Source organism: Stigmatopora argus, chromosome 1, assembly GCF_051989625.1.
Source record: "Stigmatopora argus isolate UIUO_Sarg chromosome 1, RoL_Sarg_1.0, whole genome shotgun sequence".
NCBI lineage: Eukaryota > Metazoa > Chordata > Actinopteri > Syngnathiformes > Syngnathidae > Stigmatopora > Stigmatopora argus.
Window position 1 is genome coordinate 5967420 of NC_135387.1, and position 22411 is coordinate 5989830.

The 22411-nt window shown below is 40.3% G+C and overlaps 1 protein-coding gene across 1 annotated transcript; it reads right to left on the bottom strand.

The window, feature by feature from the left end:
• Positions 1 to 5422: 5422 nt before the first annotated feature.
• Positions 5423 to 20633, bottom strand: LOC144071752 (uncharacterized). Its single transcript, XM_077597137.1, has 8 exons — positions 20517 to 20633; positions 13172 to 13237; positions 11237 to 11460; positions 11073 to 11150; positions 8879 to 8987; positions 8728 to 8777; positions 8232 to 8384; positions 5423 to 6578 (listed from the first exon to the last, which is right to left on the bottom strand). Exons 1-8 carry the CDS (start codon positions 20572 to 20574, stop codon positions 6390 to 6392), a joined length of 927 nt encoding a protein of 308 aa, XP_077453263.1. The 5' UTR covers positions 20575 to 20633; the 3' UTR covers positions 5423 to 6389.
• Positions 20634 to 22411: the final 1778 nt, after the last annotated feature.

Genomic DNA, 22411 nt, shown 5'->3' on the forward strand with positions numbered 1-22411 from the left:
CATTAAGCCATGCCTACGCTGTCATACACATGGGACTTGCTGTTACAATACGCAGCAGAATTCGGAGCTGAACAAAAGTGCTGGGAGAAGAAGCGACGCTTCAGACCAACCATTCCATCATGGGATAAGATGGAAGAGCTGTCGACGCTTGCCAGGCCGGAAACGGAGTCAAGGGCCTCTACTCTACTACTGTTGTCTACAGCTCCAGACTACTGAGGAACTGTCCGGATAAGCTTGGAAGAGTGACTCTGCATATTTTCAACCTCGGTCCCAGTCTGCAGAAGTTCTCCATCTTGTGGAAGACTTCCTGTGTGGTTCCAGTTTTATCCAACTTTACAACGTCTTTTTCTTGAGTCTGTATCCGTTTTTGCTACCGCAACCAAGATGGCGCCGTTCAAGTGGCAGCCGGTGGCGGTAGCTCCGTCCACTCTTGCTCATTTTGTGTTTTTGCTGCTTTTCTGTCTTAATGATTTGATTTGGTGATTCTTAATGATCCCATTTACTTTGCTTTGCTTTGTACTTTGTGCTTTTGCTTTGTTGTCCTGCGGCCTTTGCGACTGTATTGTCTAACTTGTAACTATGTGTTTTTTTTCTGTATCTGCATTCCCCCTTCTTGCTACTGTCACGATAAAATTTCCTGAATACGGGATGAATAAAGTTATCCAATCCAATCCAATCCAAAACCTTGAACCAGCCACCTTAATTGCTTGTTTGTGGTTAGACTTTTTTCCATTTATATTAGTTATGAGTTGCAGACGATGCTGTTTATTCAAAATTGTTGCTCTCTGAAGCACATTTATTAAAAAAAAATATTCACTCGGGTTTTCAAAGATTTATTGACTGGTGGATTTAGTTGTACTCATACCACTCAGAAAGCACTTTCTCTCAACTGTTCAAAAAGTTTTAATTACATTTTTGCAGCGTGAGCAGAAACAAAAATTTGTAAATAATCATGGGTGTGAATCAAGATTGAGTCCAGGTTGTGCTGTGTGTTGGAACGTTATTGATTGCTGGAAAAAAACACAATACTTTCCAGATTGTTTTCCCCCCACAGATGTTTGGAAATGTGCAATGGCAGCATGCAGAAATGTGCAGGAAACAGATGTAATATCAACCAGAGTTTCTGTTGTTTTTCAATATTTTGGTGTCCATGGATACAAAGTCGCAGTTGTAAAATTTTAGGACTCAAATGAAAAAATGCAATATTCAAATAATACAACATTACACTTAATTGGAGTGCAATAACATTTGATATAGAATATTTTTTAATGTAAATGTTTTTCCTTCTGAATTTTCAAGATGAACAATTTCTGAATATTGTAAATGCACCCTTGCGTTAAAAGATTCCTATTGATTCATTTTCTGAACGGCTTATCCTCACAATGGTCGCGAGGGGTGCTGGAGCCTATCCCAGCTGACTGCGGGCACGAAGCGGGGTACACCCTGAATTGGTGGCCGACCAACCACAGGGCATGAGAAGACGGACAACCATTCACGCTGACACTCATACCGAGGGGCAATTTAGAGTGTCCAATCAGCCTACCATGCATGTTTTTGGAATGTGGGAGAAACCATAGGGAGAACCGACCTGGGTTTGAACCCAGGATGCCAAAACTGTAAGGCCGTTGCGCCAATCACTCGTCCGCTGGTCATCCGATCCTCATTCAGCAACATGTAATCACATTTTGTTCCGCAATAGGAAAGGATGGGAAGAAACAAAAGCCAGCAACTGGTTTTTGTCAATTATCTCCTGTTATTTATCCAAGAGCACTGGTTCTTAATTTTGTTGGAGCTACCAAACCCCACGAGTTTCATATGCGCATTCACTGAACCCTACTTTAGTGTAAAATATAATGTGATTTTTCTTCAAATTCAAGATATATAAGCACCCCCCTAATGAGGATAAAGCGGTTCAGAAAATGAGATGAATTTGGAGAATTGTTTCATACCTTTATATTTTTTAGTAGAAACACATTTTACATGCAAAAGCTTTTTTCCCCTAAAATGTGGATGGCATATGTCATTAAGCTGGGTGATAGCAAGGCTTGAAAACACTTTGACATGATATATATTCTTTTTATATCATTTTAAAATAATTTGTAAATTAATAAAATGTTGATTAAAACCGAAATGGACACTGGTTATGGCCCCAAATAACACTCTTGATCTGGGATGGGCAAACTTTCATTCTCTCAGTCAAAATGGATTGGACGTCTTGCGCCGTCAATGAGTTAAAGGAAGACAAGGAGTTAAATTAAAAATAAAAGAAATAAAATCATGCAAGAAAGGCTTAAACAGACAGACCACACCTTTGAACTTGGGAACATGCTCCAACCCCAGAGTTCCCGAATGGTATCTTCACATAGATGACTTAAGAAGGGGCGTTGTTTTGGCCGACACCGATATAACATGACGTATTTGGCAACTGATACTACGCTGAGGGGAGGGGCAGGACACACCAAAAAATAAAAGACAAAAAAAAAAACAGCTGAGTTTTCTTGATAACCACACATTCCACTCCACATGTGTTATGCCTGAGGAATGGAGAGGTGGAGTCTGGGACTTTTGTGACATTGCTGGAAAACTGTAGTAGAGGTCATATTTGTATGTTTTTTGTGTTATTTGTCTTTTATTTATACAACTTTTGTCTGAAATATGATGAACCCAAAATGCAAGTGAACTTAATCTAACCCTCTACAAGTTTTTTATGCCACCCCATGATGCAGTGTTTCTTTTCCCTGACTTCAGTAAGTGCAGTGTGGGTTCGATTCCGACTCGGTGGCGGTGTGATTGTGAGTGTGAATGGTCTGTCTCAATGTGTACCCTACAAGTGGCTGGCCACCCTTTTGGCTTTTGTCCGCCTTTTGCCCGGAGTAAGCTGGGATTGGTTCCAGTACCCCCCACAACCATTGAGAATAAGTGGTACGAAAAGGAATGAATGAATGAACAAAGTTTTTTTTGTACATATCATGAAACTAAGACAAGATTACCTAATTGATCAACAGTATCTTCTTTTCCAAGGGTATACAAACAGAAGGAGAATTGAGCTAGTTTCAACAGAAAGCTTGGAAGAGTCACAGATAGCCAATGAATCCTCGGTATTCATCGATCTAAAACTGAGAATGTTACAATTCTGCCTATTTTTATAAGAGTGCAGTTCTAGAGGCTTCAAATCAAAACATGAAGTCACCATGCTTGTTGGGTTCCTCTGATAGTTTTAATCAATTATTTTTATCTTTCAAATGTAAGTGCATCTTTTCTACACTCTGGTTCATCTGCAGCATTCAAATGCAGCCAATATGTTTTTCATAGTAGTGGTCAGATGGGACCACTGAAAATTCTGGAACGGCACTCCAAAACTAAAAGCCATAATGTACCGGCTGTGATGACAGGTGTCAAACTTAATTGTCCGAAGGGGGAAGGCCAGTGAAATTTTGTCATTGTGCATAGAGGGTGAAAAGCAGCGGCTTGCCTGGCTCTGTGGTTGGCAAAATTATACTACAGGGGGCGTCTTCAGTTTTTTACACCTGTGTAATCAACTGCAACCTGTTGGCATCGCAGTTGCCCAAAGTGATAAATAAGTGAAATCCTTAGAATTCATTAATTTGCTCATTTTTTGACACTTGTTAATGGTAGTCTTGAGTTTTGCGTGGCTCCACTTATAGGAAAATATTCTTCTTCCATTGGACTGACAAAGAGGTTCCATTAGAGAGTAATGTCTCAAATATGAGCAGTCGAGCCAGTGGGATGAGACACGATCACTGACATGGGTGGAGTTAGCATAAGATGATCTCATCTTGCACAGCTCAAGGTCACATACGATCGCCCGACATTCATTCATGGTTACATGGATTTGCAGTTTTTAAAGTTAACCCATGTAAAAACAGATGCAAACTGGAGACACATATTGCATTCATGTGAACGTGCTTCTCGTTCTGGTGCTTGAAGCGGTCCATGCTAAAATGGGCTGACTTGAAAGCCGCTAAGGACATGCGGTAAACAGGTTAGCTGTGAGAGGAGGCAGCAAACATGCCCGCGAACAAGTTGAAAAAGAGGGAAATTAAGGACTGAGGTGTATGGAAGAAAATACAGCTGGTGTCCCGCCTAAACAAATATCTGTCGAGCGACGTCATCACTTATACAAGCTTGCTGGTAAGGCTACAGGCTTTGGGACTGTAAATTGCAAGCATGTTAAAGAACTGATGTAAGAATGTGCCTGACACATGTTTGTGTTAATGGTTAAGTTGTTAAGAAATGGTCATTTAATTCACTCCAAGTGGTCAACGTAGTGTTACCTCAACTAATGAATGCATCTACATACAAAATGTTATGAATAGCTATGATGGGAAAACTTTTGTTCCAAGATACAAAAAACAGTTAAGAAATATCAAACGAAATATGAAATACCTATATCATTTCTTTTGTCGTGGTAGAGTTGCTTAGTGTGTCTTCAACCCTCTTTCGTCACAGCGTTGATTCTTGACTTTCTTGACTGAGTGTGTAGCATAATTTTAAGTTGTTAACTTGCGTGACCGGCCGTTTGGTCGCCGGACTTTTGGTCGCTGGACGTTTGGTCACGGACGTTTGGTCGCCCGGACCCAAACAACTGGCAACCAAACATCCGGCGACCAAACGTCCGGCGACCAAAAGTCCGGCAACCAAACGTCCGGCGACCAAACGTCCGGCGACCAAAAGTCCAGCGACCAAATGTCCGGCGACAAAACAAGGTAAAACAACACGTTCTACGCATCAATAAAAGCCAACAATGGCCCTGAGCAGTTTCACTGAGCGGACGTGTGAGTGTATAAGAGTTTGTATGTACATGAGTTGTCCCCTTAGGAAGGAACGTCAGTCAGGGTCTTAACAAGTTCTCCAACAAAACACAATAAAAGTACGGGGAATTTGGAGCTTTTCTTTAGCCTAATAATTAATAGGGCATTAATTATGACTAAATAATAATTCACAGTTTGTATTTAGGGAATTTGAGCAACAATTTTAAATGGTAATTATCAATACCTTCCGGGCGACCAAACGTCCGGCGACCAAAAGTCCGGCCACCAAAAGTTCGCCGAGTACCGTTAACTTGTGTGTGTGTATACGTGCATGTGTACGTATGTTTACTGAGCTGCCAATCGTTTGAAAGCGATGAACTCATTGGCATTTGGTTAAAATGGACTGGCTATCTAATTGTCACAAAATAATTTCAATTCCCAGGTCAAGGACTAATGGGTCAAATGCTGATTAAGAGCCACAACTTGCAGGCATGTATCATTGTCAACAGCACTGACAGTTAACAACTTTTCATCACGGTATCAGCTAGATTTGTTCAAATCTCAACAGCCATTGAAGCTGAAACATAAAACAAGGGAGAAGCTTCAATTAGCAACGCGGCTTCACACATAAACAAAACAAATCAAGGAGATCGTAAAAAAGAATTTTATTTGAATCTTTTGATCTTATAAGGCAATTCAGAATGGCTGGCTGCGAGTAAAACAAAACAGTCACAGTGGAATGTGAGTAATAACATGATACAAAATTGAATCCGGATTCCAGTTTAACATTTAAACAGTAGTTTTCTTCTGTGTTGAATCTCTTGCAACTAAAATTAAAAAAATGCATCACCATGTACTTTGTTTGCTTTGTAAATGTGCCCCAGAGTTCATGTTGTCCAAAAATCTTTCAAGTGGAAAAACCCAGGCACATCATAGCAAAAGAACAGATGTGATAATAATACACAAAACAAGACAACAAGGACACCACACTGTTCAATAGAATACTGATATAAAATAGCATACATAGTACAGTATATAATGAAGAGGAAATAACACTGATGGTTAGCTTTGCCGAGATAGATGTCGATTGCTGTTATCTGCGACTTTACCTTCTCAAGGCACGTGAATATGATCATCTTGAACTTTAGCTTCCTTGTAATGGCAAAAACTTTTGTACACATTTACATTAGAGTAGGGGAAAAAAAGATAGCATGAAGTCATGCATATATTCAGTTATCAGAAAAAGCTTGATGACACGCAGGCTGATGGGTATCAGCTGAAAAAAAGCCACTACAGCTCTCGTGGGACTCGGTCATGGGTGAGTCATGCTACAATACATTTTCACCCCACCCAAAAGCACACAACTCCCATCTCAGAATCGAGTTCCGTCAATAAGTCAGAAACTGAGTCATCGTTAACATCCGCCATTCCCATTTTATTCATTATCCGACTACTTTTGCTGACGCTTATTGCGGAACAAGGAAGAGAAGGGAATGAGGGCGGCCATAGCTGTGCCGTTGTTCCTGATGACTATGTAAGTGGGTCTGAGGTGAGATGGTGGGTTTGTCGGTTTGTGTGAGTGTGTGGATGGGTGTGCTTGGGTGGGTCTAAGGGGGTTCACAGCTCAGTGTCTGCAGTCTTAGTGGCGGAGTGGCCGTTAGTGGGAGGAGACTCAGTCTTGGCAGCTTCAGGAGATTCCCCGTTCACAGTAGGTTTCTCTTCGGTTTCTGTCTGGGGGATAAGTGGAGCTACGGACACAAGGGTGTTTCCCTGGTTCTGCTGATCCACTGGATAACCTTCCTCTGCCTGAAAGTGAAGAGTAAACATGTCAGAAACATCCGATGGAAAATACAGAAGTGTGAATGATGCTTATGTTTTGTACTGACTAGTTCAGACAAAGAGCATTATTATCACTTAGGAACATGCCATGAAACATCAAATTAGTACTGGTAAGAAAGAAAGCTGTTGTTGTTTTGATGGACATTCCGCATGAAATGCACGTGACATGAAGTACTGTCAACAGCATTTTTTTAAATGTTATGTTTAATAAATGGTTCATCTTCAAATAAATCTTTTCCCCCCAGGAAGATATGACAGAATGTTCAGCCTCAAACCAATTGGACCACAGATGGAATTATCTTAATGAATAAACTTATATTAATATTATATGTATGCTCACTCTATGAAAATAGTTTTTTTTTTGCCTTCAGGAATGAAAAATAATTAGATAATTGACAATCCAAAAATATTATGAACAAATGTTTTTAATATCAACTCTCATCAAACTGACTGGTCACATAAACACAGACCATTTGTCACTGTTTGTATTGCGTCATTGTCATTTTTATGTTTCTTGGGTGGGTGCAAAATGAATCTCTCATCCTTCTATCATACTTTTCCAATGAAGATATTTTTTATTCCTGCATTAAAATCAAGGACAGGCGTTTTTTAAATGAACCCGCAATTGAAATAAGCAACATTTTTAAAATATTTTGGAATGTTTGAAATGAAATTTGAAAGCCCAACTGTGTTCACTTCAATATCCTGAGAATAAAAAAATCCTGAAAGAATGAGAATATTTATAGGCAAAATTTTAAAAAAATGGAAGAGTAATGAACCTCTAGTTTTGTCATTTTATTTCTTCCTTTGCCTTCAATTTGACATGTCACCTAAGTTAGTGATTGGGCATTAAGATGACAAAACAATTCCTAATGACTTTGTTCATAACTCACATTGAACTACAACGCAAGGTTCAAAAGGTTTTCAATAACCTGATGATTCTGTTTTATTTTCATTTAAATACTTCTTTTAGTCAGTCTTTTTGGATCATCTGGTTACACCCTGAACACTAACTCAACAGGTGACAGTACACTAAAATGAATTACAGTGGACCTGGAAAGTATTCAGGGTCTTTCACTTTTACCACATGTTAAAGTGGAACACATAGATTTTTTTACCCGCCAAATTCTACTCACAACACTCCATGATGACAATGAGCGGGAAAAAAGCCATACATTTTTGGGGGGTCAATTAAACATTTTTAAAAACTGAGAAATCACATGAACATAAATGTTCACAGCCTTGTACATCTAATGTCTGAGGTTTGAGTTCTTTTGGGGTTTTAGATCTCCTCGTGCCCTCTTGTTTCCCCAAGAAAGTTTAGTTTTCAACTTTTAGTTGTTATGTACTTTGTTAATTTTCCCTCGTTTTTGGGTAAAAGTTTTTTTTTAAATAAGTATATGTTTAAAAAAGAACACCAAGTCCAACTGTTTCCCTGTGCTTGGATCCACCTCTCTCCACTCGCTCTGCACCACAACCACTATTCAAAACGTGACATATTGTCTTATTTTTTTAAAATGAATTTTACAAGAATTTCCCAAACATCATGGGATTTCTTGTAGATTTGAAAAAAAACAAAACAATCTTGTCTGGCAAACTAGAAAATGGCAAACTTCTCACCAGTTTCACTCCTTTACTGTGAGGTCGGCGCTGGCATTTGCAGTATGCAGCAACAATGGCGGCTGCAACTAGCAGACCGGAGATCAGGATCCCCACAAAGACAGAGCGGCCCGATGACGAAGACGACGGCTCCTCCACTTTGGTCACTCCCAACTGCAAATGCAGAAGTGAATATTGCTAAGCAGACATTTTCAGTAGTCATAGTCAAAGAAAATCAGTTCAAAACTGCAAGCGTGACAACACTGCCTACTACAACGCACACAAATGCCATTGTAACTTAATTGTATTGTTTTTCGACTGAACTGATCTTATCGCTGCATTTTTAGTTTTTGGGAAAATGCAAAAAAAAAAAAGATTTAGCAACTAATACAGCCTAAAATCAAACTGATTTTGAAAAGTTAAGAAAATGTCCAAAAAGTTAAACCAATTGGATCTCATAAATATGTTATATAAGGACTTGGATTTTAATGTCATTCATCATCTTGCATTCGCTTACCTTCTCTTTCAATTCCCCCTTGAGAGCTTCAAGCACAACATTTGGTTTAACTGCACATGAGGAGGGAAACATATTTTACTTGTTAGATTGACAAAAAATAATAAAAATAAATATAGGAAATTGTTTATATAGGTAGGCATCTCATTAATACCATCTTTCGAGATCATCTGCAGGCTTTGTCCCTCCTGAAAGACTTTGATATCGCAGTTCTCAGTAAAACAGCGTATGCCGCTCTCTTCAATAATTTTTTTGATGGTCTCCTGAAAATGAATGAATACAGTTACATTCATTTCTGCCTTACATATTGATTAAAGATCAACAGGTATTCATTCAATGATTGAGTCTAACATTCCATTGTTTGACAGTGAACATTTTATTACTTCACCCCTTGAGTCACCCAAATCATATTTTAAAAATATTTGCAGTTGCTGCTCAGGGTAGGGTTTTTCCGTCAAAAAACAAATGTGATTTCCGGAATGTACCCGGAGCACGAAGGCTTTATGTGCGTCATAGGAGCAGACCACAGCTGTATGGAATACTTTGCTCCTCCAAATACCGAATGATGATATCACCTCATTGCACAGACAACTTTCTGACTTGGGATCACTCTTGATTTTCAATAATGTGAACCAGGCGTCTCTCTTCAGTCCCGTGAGACGCTTTTGAGCAAACCTCGAATAACGATGAATTGGCGTGCAGCTGCACGATCCAGATTTTTCAAGGCGGTGAGGGAAAATACGCAGGAGGGATGAATTTTTGATACACAATCACTCCCATGGACACCATTCTTTTCTCCATCTGTCTGTGTTACATGTGGCGCGTCTCATGCAGTGAGCTGGACTCACGACTAATGAAGAATTTGCAGTTCAACAAGCTCCACTAGTGACTGATGTAATACATTATGGACATAGATGATGGCTTACCAGAGTCAGAGCATCATTGCTGAAATAAAGTCATTCTTATGCTCTTGTTTTATTGCAAGCTACAGAAGCAAAACATTTTTAGCAGCTGATGTTTAGCTTTCAATTGAGTGTAGCAGATGACTTCTTCAGATGGTCCTCGTAAATGTTACAGTAAAACAACCAAATGGAGGTTGAGAGTTCAAGTCTATGCACCTGGACCGAAATATCACATTACAAAACTGCCATTCGTTCTGGATAGCTCTGTATTGTGCAGTCTTTTATGACTCAACATCACATGAGCCAAAATAATGACTCTAGTCAAAATTGGTTGTCACCATTATCCTTACACACTTTAACAAGACTTGGGATTTTTCTTTCACGCAAAAGCAATACAGTGTCGAGATTGAATTGTGCCAAGTGCACCCTAGTCAAGTGTTTCCCAGCCATTTTAGAGTTGCAGCACAGTTTTTGCATTGCAAAAATCTGAAGGCACACAACCTGGTGAAAATCTTTTTTTGTGAACTGTTTTATCCCCACTTGGGTGACAGGGTGTGTTGGGGTACTCGGACGTTTGGTCGCCGGACATTTGGTCGCCGGACGTTTGGTCGCCGGACGTTTGGTCGCCGGACGTTTGGTCGCCGGACGTTTGACAACATGACAGAGAGTTTACTGTTGAAACCAGCTCTCAAAATTATATTCATGAGAGAGAGAGAGTTTAATATCTAAATTTCTACTGTTGAAACCAGTTCTCAAAATTATATTCACCCAGGCGACCAAACGTCCGGGCGGCCAAACGTCCGGGCGGCCAAACGTCCGGCGACCAAACGTCCAGCCACCAAACGTCCGGTCATGGTGTGCTGGAGCCTATCCCAGCTGACTTCAGGCCAGAGGAGGGGGTCACCCTTAATCGGTGGCCAGCCGTGGAGTTTGCATGTTCTTCCCGGGCCTGCGTGGGTTTCCTCCGGGTACTCCGGTTTCCTCCCACATTCCAAAAACATGCATGGTAGGCTGATTGGACACTCTAAATTGCCCCTAGGTATGGGTGTGAGTGTCAATGGTTGTCCGTCTCCTTGTACCCTGTGATCGGCTGGCCACCGATTCAAGGTGTGCCCCGCCTCTGCCCGAAGTCAGCTGGGATAGGCTCCAGCACCCCCCGTGAACCTAATGAGGATAAAATCAGATGAGATGAGATGTATTTTCTATAATCTCACATCTCTGTGGGTATATTTTTCCTCTCTAGGTCTGCTCCAGTGTTGGATATCGTGGATATCCGGGAATTAATGGGCAGCACTTTTTAATTCATGCGTTTGGGATATGAATAATTTCAGTTCTTGACAACAATGTTGGACTATTTAACAAGACGTCAAAACATTATCTTTTGATTATACTAATTGCAAGCGTCATAAAGACACTTTGTAAAAATGATGAGTGTCGGGTACCCACACAGTCATTTGTAGTGACCACAGCCTTGACAGCTTTGCTCTCTTCAATCTCCTCCTTCCCGACACACTGCACTACGGGCTGTGAAGACAGAAAATGACATCAATTGCAGTGCTTTTACGTAGTCTCCAAAAATAACAAACACACCTTTTGCGAAATTTTCTCACCTTTTTCTCAAGGACGTCGATAAAATCTAACGTATTAACAATCACATCAATGGAAGAACTGGGGCCAGCTGTGGTACCCGAGGCCCCGCCTTCCTGGTTGTCAGGACTGGGGGAACTGTAAACTAAGAGAGTGGTGTTTACAGCAGGTGGGTTCTGTGAAAAGACAGCGAAATCCGGAGCAATTGTGATTCCTGGCTGGGCTGAGTCCATTACAGGAGGGGTGACTGAGAGAGACATGGATGAAAAAGATTAACTCAGTTACTGTCATTGAAAGCAACAAATGTCTAATTCATTTCAACTATGATGCTAGCAATGAATGATCATGTTTCAGAGATGGACGTCAAATCAATTTTGATTGGACCGACTGACAGCAATCATTACAGCAACGTCTTTTTGAATGGCAGCCAATAAATTATTTTATTTAATAACATTCATGCAGTTACAACAATGTGAATGTTGTTGATGAATTTTTTTTAGATAGTTAGTACTATGTACTAGTGATAGTACGTCACAGTTACTGTGTGGTCAATGAAAAAACTCATTTTTCAGCTCCTATTTAGAAGAGATTGTTCGTCAATCACCATCAAAGGCAGCCAAAGAGTTAAGCCAAGCAAAAGCCCCTTTCCATTTATGTTATGCTGCTTATATACCGTTCACCTCAAGTAATTTTCTGGCTCTTTTAGGCACTTCTGCACTGTTAGAGAATTCACATCCGCAACAAACTGCTATTGACGGTGAAGGTTCAATGGCACTGAAACATGATCAGTTGAATACCAACAGAAAAAAATACGGAATTTTCAGGTTATGGAAGACTTTGATATGCAAATGACTGTTTCAATTTACAAAAATAAGATCCAAGTTAATAAAATACATTTCGTGTATCCATCGCGATACCATTGCACTTTTGGTTGACACTTCCCGTTGGAGCCCCACAACAACAACAACAACTCTGCTGACCGCCGTTTGTCATCACAGAGTTCTTTATTTAAGATTATTGTGGCAAATGAAATCAATTAGCTGGCCCTGTTATCCATCGGTAAACAACGTAAGATAAGAAAGTGGTATGCATTTGACTATTGCGAGGGAATACAGGCTGGCCGTAATCCACTTACTAGCATCGCTACACAATTGAAGCAGAAGGAAGCATTAAAAGCGATGACTCCTTGGCATGGCCTCCCTGTACTAAGCGACGAGATGGGGAGACTGTTATTTCTTAGGAGTTCATTTTAATACAAAGTTGTTGTGAATTCATAATTTTAAGTTGTTTAGATGTGCATTTATGTGAATGTGTTCCTGTGCTATGTGTATATTTCGGCCCTCACAGTCCTCGGTTCAAATCCAGGTCAGTCCACCTGTGTCGAGTTTGCATGTTCTCCCCAGGCTTGCTTGGGTTTTCTCCGGGTACTCCGGTTTCCTCCCACATTCCAAAGACATGCATGGTAGGCTGATTGGACACTCTAAATTGCCCCTAGGTATCGGTGTAAGTGTGAATGGTTGTTTGTCTCCTTGTGCCCTGCGATTGGCTAGCCACCAGTTCAGGGTGTCTCCCGCCTCTGGCCCGAAGTCAGCTGGGATAGGCTCCAGGACCCCCCACGACCCTAATGAGGATAAAGCGGTTCAGAAAATGAGACGAGCTGTTTGTTATTTTTATACATTAATCATTACATCTCTCATTTTTGTGTGTTTCTCACATCTTTCATACAAAATTGACACTTTGATAATTTTTAAAGGGTTTAGTTTCTTTTTTAGGACCGTGGAAAGAATGAGAGAATTTACATATAAAGTACTGCTCTACTAAACGTAAGGTTCGAAACCAAACGAAAGTTGTGGAAGCTTGTAAGTGGAGGTACCACTGTATTATGAAATGGTTTGACTTGACACACGTCATCATTGTTCTTAACCCAGATTTTATGATCATCACATCCGGACACATACCGTTACTGTCATTTGTTTCCGGATCGCTTGCTCCTGCATCTGCATCCTCTTGGCCCACCACATCATCTGCAAATTTAGATGAAAATAAGCAGCTTTAAAAATCTATTTTACTAATAGTATATAATACTTGCAAACCACAAGCGCAGAGACAATGCCATGTCAGTAAACACTGGAATGTTTGCTGGGTGATAGTTTAAACAGCTTTGCTGGGTAAACTAAAACTGAAGACCTGTGTGTTTTCCAACTAATTAGAAGACATACAACAAAGGAGACCAATTGTTTCTGAACATGTGCAAATAAACCATGGTCACAAATTCAAAAGGTCACTGTCTCTGACTACCAGTTCCTTGTTTGGGCAATGTAAAAATAGGAACTTGTGTGGGTAAAATGTCTTACCTCGCAGGTTCCATCCATCCATTTTTAATGCCAATCTTAATGAGCAGAGCGGTTTAATAGACCAATAATATGAGGAAATTAGATGTTTATTCACAACAACCACTCAATGGAGTCATCACCTTCATTAAATCGTTTGATTTAAAGCACTTTACTGAATATGTAACAAATTAATACCAGTGGCCATCCCTACCCTAATAAAAATGAGTTTGTCTGCTATTGAAGGTGATAGACGAGCCAGAGTTGCTGTATTTATGAACTGTTTTTAGGTTGACTACACTAAGTTTGGCATATTATCCATTACAACACAAAAACTAAGACGTAAAAATGGTCAATAATCTTACTACTGTTGTACCTGCTTTAAAGTTATTGAATGAAATAACTCAATGACTGCAATAAACTGGGATAGGCTGGCTGCAAATTGTTGCTAACCTTATAGTAAAAATAAAATGGACGTCTGTCGCTTTTATTGGCAGTAAATGGGTTCAACGGGACTAAGACTATGTGAGGCAGATTAAACATACTTTTCTCACTAGTGGCTCGTGGAGCGGATTTCCTGTCTGTACTTCTTGAAGTTTCCGAGCCTGGTATTTCTTTTTTTTTTTTTTTTGATGTGGCATGCCACTGTCCGAAAGTAGAAGAAAGCAATATATGGTATATGCATTATGTCGACTCATGATGGCATGTGGAATTTTCCATGCTGATGCCTTTTTTTGTCTAGCCTATAAAGCCAACCTTTCTCCTAAAACAATCAATTGAGTGATGGTACATTTGTTGTAGTACCGATGTTTGACACAGTAACTAATCCAAATGGTGTGTGGCAGTGGGATAAACTCTATAGGGTTCAGTGAAACAGGACTAAACAATGCTGGCTTGTGTGTGGGCTCTGAGTCAGTCATGAAACTGTCAAGTTTCTCGATACCCTTTGGTCCCATATGAGCACTTAAAATCCCATATTTCTGACTAGTAATTAAAAATCTCTTTAAAGAAAATAGGGATGCTGTTTTTAACTCACAACAGTGTACTGTATAGCAATGCGAAACTATATATAAACGGATTGCATCCTTCACAGCATTAGGCGAGTAACACCTGAATTCCTATTATTTTTTCGATATAAATCGTGGAAATTCCACCCAAAACAATTGCTGCCACAACTTCTTTAGATTTAAACAGCATCAGTGAGACACTCTTGGACACTTGAAGAGGAGAAAAAAGGCAACAATGAGTTGAAAGCTAATGCACAAATGGAAAGCATCAGCAGCCTTCAAGAGGATTTTTTTTTAATTTGACCTCCACCCAGACAATATAGAGACAACGCCCTGGCTCTCTTTTTGGAGCCACACCCGTGTTGCTTCCAGATGTCCAGAGAAGACCCAAAAGTGAGGGATCAATTACACATAACCGTCCGTCAAGGTTGAGTTGGTCAGCTTTTTATATTGTTTACTTGGAGTATCCAATCATCAAAAAGTGCAAAACAAGTGCCTAAAATGACATCTCCACAAACTCTTTTAAAGGATCAGTAAGTCAGAAAACAAAGTGGCTAAATCAGAAAGAAGCCTGTTATTGAAGTTGCAGCCACAACATGTTTTTTTTTTTAACTTCCCTTTCAAATAAAGCTGCTGGTTTTCTAACTGGTTGAAAGTCAGAAGGACAGTATGTTAGACCACAACATGAGAATCCTGAGACCCTAACAATTTTTTTTGCAAGTGGTTTTGGTTGCCTGATGTGCAAGTGAACACTAAAAATCAATGGGAATGGACAGTTCCACTATTTCTGCCAAAGCCTTTTTGGGTCATCGTAATAAGTAAGGAAAACAAAAAACTGTCACTTTCCTAGAGATGAAATGAGGGTTGAACACTTGTCATCAAAATCAATTATTATTATTATTATTATTATATGTACTGATGAAAGAAATTACTGACTACTTGGAAACTAAGACTCTTCTATTTCGAGGTTTTAAAAGTCCTTGAATGCACCATTTGAGTATATGTATTGACAACTGTTTTTGTTCCCACAAAGAAGGGTGGTACAATTTGACATTTCCACCCATTCCACACCCCTGGTGTTTTAAGAGTAAACATAAGACTGTTCGGAGGGGGTGGTGTTGGTGGGGGTATGAAAGGAATTAACAACAACACGTTTTGGAATGTATCAATGCACATCCTTGGACAGGATGTGTCTGTCACAGCACCCCGGGTTGACCTGTAGAGGGGTACAAAATGTGGACCGCAGATAACGCTCACTCAAACAAGTGATTGTAATGAGATGTGTCAAAAAATTGGGGAAGCTAGATTTCCAATGTATTTTGACTGTGAGGGTCAAATAATGAAAATGAAATTGGATGTCTAATGCCAGTAACAGTTTAAAGGATTTGGATGTTTATTGTTACTTATATTTAGATATAGGTGGCCCGGCAGCCAAGTGGTTAGTGTGTTCCAGGTCGGTCCTCACCGTGTAAAGTTTTCATGTTCTCTCCGGGCTTGCTTGGGTTTTCTCCGGGTACTCTGGTTTCCTTCCACATCCCAACATCATACATTGTAGACTGTTTGATCTCTAAATTGCCCCTAGGTATGAGTGTGAGTGTGAATGGTTGTCCGTCTTTTTGTACCCCGCGATTGGTTGGCCACCGATTCAGGGTGTCCCTTGCCTGGTGCCTGTAGTTAGCTGGGATAGGCTCCAGCACCCCCCGCGACCCTTGTGAGGATAAGCGGTTCACATACACACACACGTCGCACCTGAGTATGTGAGTATACGTTGCAGGCCCAGCCAAACTATTAAAAAAGTGTTACTTATAGTCCAGGAAATACAGTAAAGCATGTATGTGTCATCCATTCAAAGAGCACTGCATGTACTGTATTGTTTTCTTGGAATGTGGCCTAGTGAAGTGGTTCTCTTTCCCTTCATATGAGAATACCACAACAGACACTCTTTATGATAATCATAACCATACATTTTTTGTATTTTTCTTCATGTCGCTACAAAATACGCATTATAAAATCTAAAACCAGAGAGAACCCCCAAGAAGGATGAAAGTAGAGCGACCCGTGATTTTATTCAACCCCTAATTCGCTCATTAAAAATCCCATAGCATGTGAAATCCAAAACCAGTGTTTCCAAAATAGTCTGTCCACTTTGTCAGCGGCCGAGAAAGTGGAAACGCCAGCTGTGTCAGAGGGAGCAGATGCATGTCGACGGCGCCTCTCCAGCTTTTGCTCATACATGAAATTGAGTGGGTTGGTGGGCTAAAGGTTGTTAAAAGACTAACAGACTCAAAACCCTGAGCGATCAGGTCGGGGTTACAATGATCACCGACCCCCAGAGGTAATACAAAGAAAACTCTCTAAATCAAATCTGACGCTCATACAGTGAGCATTTATACAGCAGTTATTAATCTCAGTAATTTAGCTGTAATTTGACCAAACAATTCTGCGCAGTTAATAAGCACTAAGTGTGCTTTCGCAGGATTATGCAGAGCAGTTTTTGCCCCTGATGTAACCATCTTTGCTCTGAAAAGATGACTATGGCAGGTTGTAAAACATGGATTAAACAATGTGAAGCGGGAATAACAGCCTTCCATGTTTTGGATTAACTGTGGATGATGGTGAACTTTATTTGCTTGGGTGTTGCCCTTCCAATCAAATGTTACCCTCTCAAAGTTGAGCAGAAAAAAAGAGCAGAGAATTTTGTTTTGGTTTCTATTCTTCTTTACGCTGCTTAAATCATGTGGTTGTGCTGCAGGGTGCGTGGGGAACAAAGAACAATAAGGCTCAACAGAATAGTCATCGGAACAGGAAAGTTTCACTGGTATCACAGTCTGCTATTCATTAGGCCTTTCTCACAGGGTTGTCACTGGATGATTTACTTATACGGGTCAGCCTCCTTTTCCAAATAATCGTTGAGTTGGCTGTGATAGCAAGTTTTTTTCAATTGTAAATATGTTTTCTTTGGATCAACACTGGCGTCACATGAACATAACGCAGAAGTTCATCACTAGGTTGGCAGATGAGGTAACGGTGTGGACACTGATGGCGGCCGCTATTTGGTTTATTGGCTTTGGCTTTTTATGAGTTCAGCTCGCAAGCAACGACTGTGGATAATTGGCACATTGACGATATGCAGGCTCCATGTTTAATTACTTTGAATATCACGCTATAACTTGGGGCCCGAGTGAATCCACACCCTGTCCTGACCTAAGACTTCTATCTGCCAAGGGTTATGTAACAGAACCACACCCTTCAGCATCTGACATGAATACAAGTAAATGGGAAAACATTGAAGGCCTCAGAAATATATTTGGTAATATTCTGCCCATACTCAAGTTTACAGATTTAACTGGGCGAGAAACAAAACTGGATTTGTGATATAACCCTTAAATCGAATGTGCAGCCCAAAGGCAAATGGAAGTACTTTGCGGTCGCATACTTGACAACTAAGTGGCCAGCACATAATTGGCGTATTTGTAATCATTTTCAGTGACTTTTGTCAAAACGTTAGCCAAAGTAAATTGACGACAATCACTTTGATTTAAATATAATTTCCAAGAGACACCAGGTGGACCCAATTATCCTTCTCAAAATCTGCCGTGAAAGCTTTGCTATCAGTCGAAGCTAAACCTGTTTATTTGAAATAATATACTGTATTATCCTTCTTTTTTGTTTTACAGACATGAAAATGTAACTTTGACTGCTGCAATTTTTCAATGAAATATAAATAATTTCAGTCTATATTTTTGGGTGTCATTTGAGTCTTCATGTTTTGCACTAACTTGCAAGGTCACATGATATACATTGATATACACAAAGGCTATACTTATCGCTGACAAGAGTATGCTGATTGAATCAAATCCACTGCACATTTTGGAAACTCCCAAACCACGTGCCAATAAATTATTTTAGTATGTTTGATTTTAACTCTGACTATCACAGCTGACTCTGGCCTTGACTTCATCATTGAGAAAGCCATTGAAGATGACAAGCAAATGGGAGATATAACAGTCCGACCCCTTCAATTTTGAACACATTGGGTTTTCCCCCCAAAGAAAATGAAGCAGGAAAGGAGGGGGTAGAATGACATCATCTAATAAGTCTGTCATTTCCGTTGTAGTGCTACCAAACCTGTATGGATGCAAAAGTACAAAGAATTGTATGTTCATTGTGTGTTCATCTGTTACAGTCATGGTTGTGCTTGTAAATCGTCAAGTGAAGTCATCAGGTTTCTCTCATGTTTGCCTGTCACAGTCGTTATTTACAATAGGAACAGATGCGGTACTACTACTCTGTTGCGTTTTCTTATAGTTCCACTTTCAGTCGCATAACTATGCCAATTGAATGCCTTTGGGTTTTATTCACTCTGAGCGATGTGAGTGAGTACAACAAAGTGGTGTTCAAAATGGGCCGGTCAGCTGCCTTGCCCTTGAGGAGTAGATGACATCACTGCTTCTAAATTTTTTTGGGATTCAATAAAACCTCCTGATCCGCAGCAGTTCCATGCCAAGAGCAAAAACAACAAGTCACTCCATTTTATGCTGGCCCCTGACCTCAAGCACTAACTGGTCTTTATTCTTGACTGTTATCACTTTTGCTGGCACGAGAAGTTTTACTTGTGTTTTCGAATCAATTCTGCATATTCACACAGCACTGCTAGGTGAACCAAGTGTCGACAATGTTTCAAGTCTGTGTGATCATCACACCATTGCCGAATTGAAGCTGGCCCCTGAAATTTGCGTCACCAACAACAAGCAGATGCAGTATGAATAACGATATGCAAAGACAGAATGCTGGTGAAACTTAACGTGAACTGGAATGTTGATGAAAATAAGGTAGCAGACATGTTTGAGGATCTAATGTTCTAATGTCTTGTTGAGGAGCTATTCTATATACAATAAGCAGCATGTTCAATCATTTCCTGATCTTTTCTTTTGTCAAAGTTGAAATCGAGCGATTTCTATTCTCTCCGCTGTACTGTTTAAGGTCACACCATATGTTTCCACATAAGTCAATAAACCTGGACTTAACAAGGACACGTTTGAATTTGGGGGTGATAAAGAAGCGAAAGCCGTGTGTTGCCATCACCATGCAATTAACATGGAGGTCTCTCATACACATGCCACATGCATGCACACATACCCAGAGGCAGTGCAGGGTACACAGCCTAATTATTCTCAACTGTGACTTTCTGCTTTTGAGCAGACTCTTTGTGTCTGGAGCCACTATTTTAACATGTTGTCAAACCTCTTAAACCTATGCTATAAGTCATTAACTGCCACAATTTTTTCAAACAGGTTACTATTTCCAGCTTTCCAACATTATACATCCCCTGGGGATTCTCAACACTTGACTGAGAAATGTCTGCGTGAATGGGCTTAAGTGTGTTACAAAGCACAACATTTTAAGGGTCCATGCATTCATTCATTCCTTTTCTGAACTGCTTTTCCTCACAAGGATTGCAGGGGGTGCTGGACCCTATCCTAGCCAACTACGGGGACCAGGCGGGGGGACACCCTAAATCGGTGGCCAACCAATCACAACCACTGGACGCTCACATTCATACCTAGGGGCAATTTAGTGTTCACCCTGTATGTTTTTGGGATGTGGGAGGAAACCAGGGTACCCAAAGAAAACCCACGCAAGCCCAGGGGGAACATGGAAACTCCAAACAGTGAGGATCAACCTGGGATTGAACCTTTGACCTCAGAACTGTGAGGCTGAAGCACAAAGCACTAGTACACCGGACCGCAAGGTCCATACAGTTCCTACCATTTACAAATACAGGATCCAGTTTGTATTATTTGTGACCCTAAATTATGTGCAAATGGATCAACTTATCTCCCTCTAAACAACAAAGATTAAGATGAACACCACATAAATAAACAGACAAAAAATAAATGAATGTTTTTTTTTAAATACAATCAGAAAAAAAAAAATTCAACATGTTATAATAATAAGTAACTTACTGGATAATAGCAATGTGCAGAGCACCAGGAATATAGCAATGCTGTTCATCCTCCACATGGTGAGAGAGGGATGGGAGCGCGTGCTGGATGTGGTGAGTGAGTGAAGGGGTAGGGAGATGGGCGTTAGCTGTGAGGATCTGTCTTTTGCAGTCCTTCCTTTATATGCCCTCCCCTCTCTCTCTTTCTACAAGTGTCCACTCTTTCCACACCCCTTTTCAGATGTTTTCCCTTGGTTTAACCGTTCATACTTTCTCTCCTATCAAGCCAGCAGGCTTGAGACATATAGTGAATGTGTCCAAGTTTAGAACCCACTGTGGAGAACATTTCCTAAAGCTATAAATCAAGTCAAGTCATAACCTTGAAATGTTTCATCAGAAACACATAATCTCTACTTGTCCGTTTAGGGAACAATAGGTATGACAAAAAAAAATCACACATGGTGGGGTCTGGTGATTTTGCACGTGTAGCACTAACACTACAGTGTCCCATGTGGCAGATATTCGAAATTGAGAAAAGTGTCCTTTCAAATGGTCACTGACTCATTAAATGGCATTGCTTGACATACTAAGCTATGTGTCATGAATTTTGTTCATTCTTTTGGAATAACCTTTAAAAAATAGGGTAAACGTTTGCAAATGGGAGTTTCAGCGTGAAATTTGAAATTTTGATGAACATTTTTTCATTTTGGATATTAAATATCACAATAGACTGAAGTCACAAAGTTTTTTTTGTTTAACTGACCATCCAAAAACATTTGTTTTGAAGTGACTTTAGCTCCAATGCCTTCAAGTTCAATTTGCTTATTGTGTTTTTATTTATTCATTCATTTTTGTCACCGTTTATCCTCACAAGGGTGCCGGAGCCTATCCCAGCTGACTTCGGGCTGGAGGCAGGGGACACCTTGAATCGGTGGCCAACCAAACGGACAACCATTCACACTCACACTCATACCTAGGAGCAATTTAGAGTGTCCAACCAGCCAACCATGCATGTTTGTGGAATGTGGTAGGAAACTAGAGTACCCAGAGAAAACCCACGCAAGCCCAGGAGAACATGCAAACTCCACACAGAAGGACCGACCTGGATTTGAAGAACTCTTTTTCATTCATTAACGCATTCATTTTCTGAACGATTACTGTTTTTCTTTACAGCAAATTTTGACTTCTTACTTCAAAATCTCTTAGCTTTACTCCATTTAAAGTGCCACTATTAGCCGAGGGTACTTTACTCAATTTGATAGATTGGACTTCAACCACAACAACAACAAAACCCATTTTTGTTTTCGTTACAACAAACGAATCATGTTTTTTGGGACTTACTTCCTCCTCTGACCTATACTTTCCATTTTGTATTCCAACTCATCACACGATAAAGTCAACGAGGGTCATTTGACTTTTTCATTGAATCCCAAGCCCTCTGCCGGAATCTTTGAGTCTGGGTACGTCATCAGTCCCCAACCGTGAGCCACCCAGTGCCGCTCCATCAGAGAAATAAATACTATTAACGTTTTAATGCACTCGAGGGCCCATCGACGCTCAAGTATGGAGATCATAAGCCACTAGCGTGCTGCACCCAAGGGTTACCAGATCAAAGAGACACCAAACCAATCACACCATAAATATAACCAACTCAGTTCGGCAGGAATTTTTCCCAATCTGTCAACACTGCCCCACGCACGCAAAACACACTAACTCATGTGCCGAAACAAGAACAGCATTTTCAATCTCGCCCCACTGCTTGAAATGAAAAACAATTGTGATCAAAATAATTAATAAATGCTATTGTGCTTGGGACTTGTTTCTAACCACATCATGTTGCGTGTCTTCTGCCGTCGTCCGTCCCCCAGCCCCCGCTTTTGCGACAACTCTTCTATAACCAAATAACACCGTTTAATG

What these genes read in the sequence shown, in the direction of transcription:
- LOC144071752 (XM_077597137.1), bottom strand. Translation starts at nt 20,574, where the DNA reads ATGTGGAGGATGAACAGCATTGCTATATTCCTGGTGCTCTGCACATTG. An exon ending in TGGTCACTACAAATGACTGT is followed by an intron (nt 8,988 to 11,072) that starts GTGGGTACCCGA and finishes ATTCATTTTCAG; the next exon opens with GAGACCATCAAAAAAATTAT. An exon ending in ACAGTAAAGGAGTGAAACTG is followed by an intron (nt 6,579 to 8,231) that starts GTGAGAAGTTTG and finishes CTTCACTTTCAG; the next exon opens with GCAGAGGAAGGTTATCCAGT.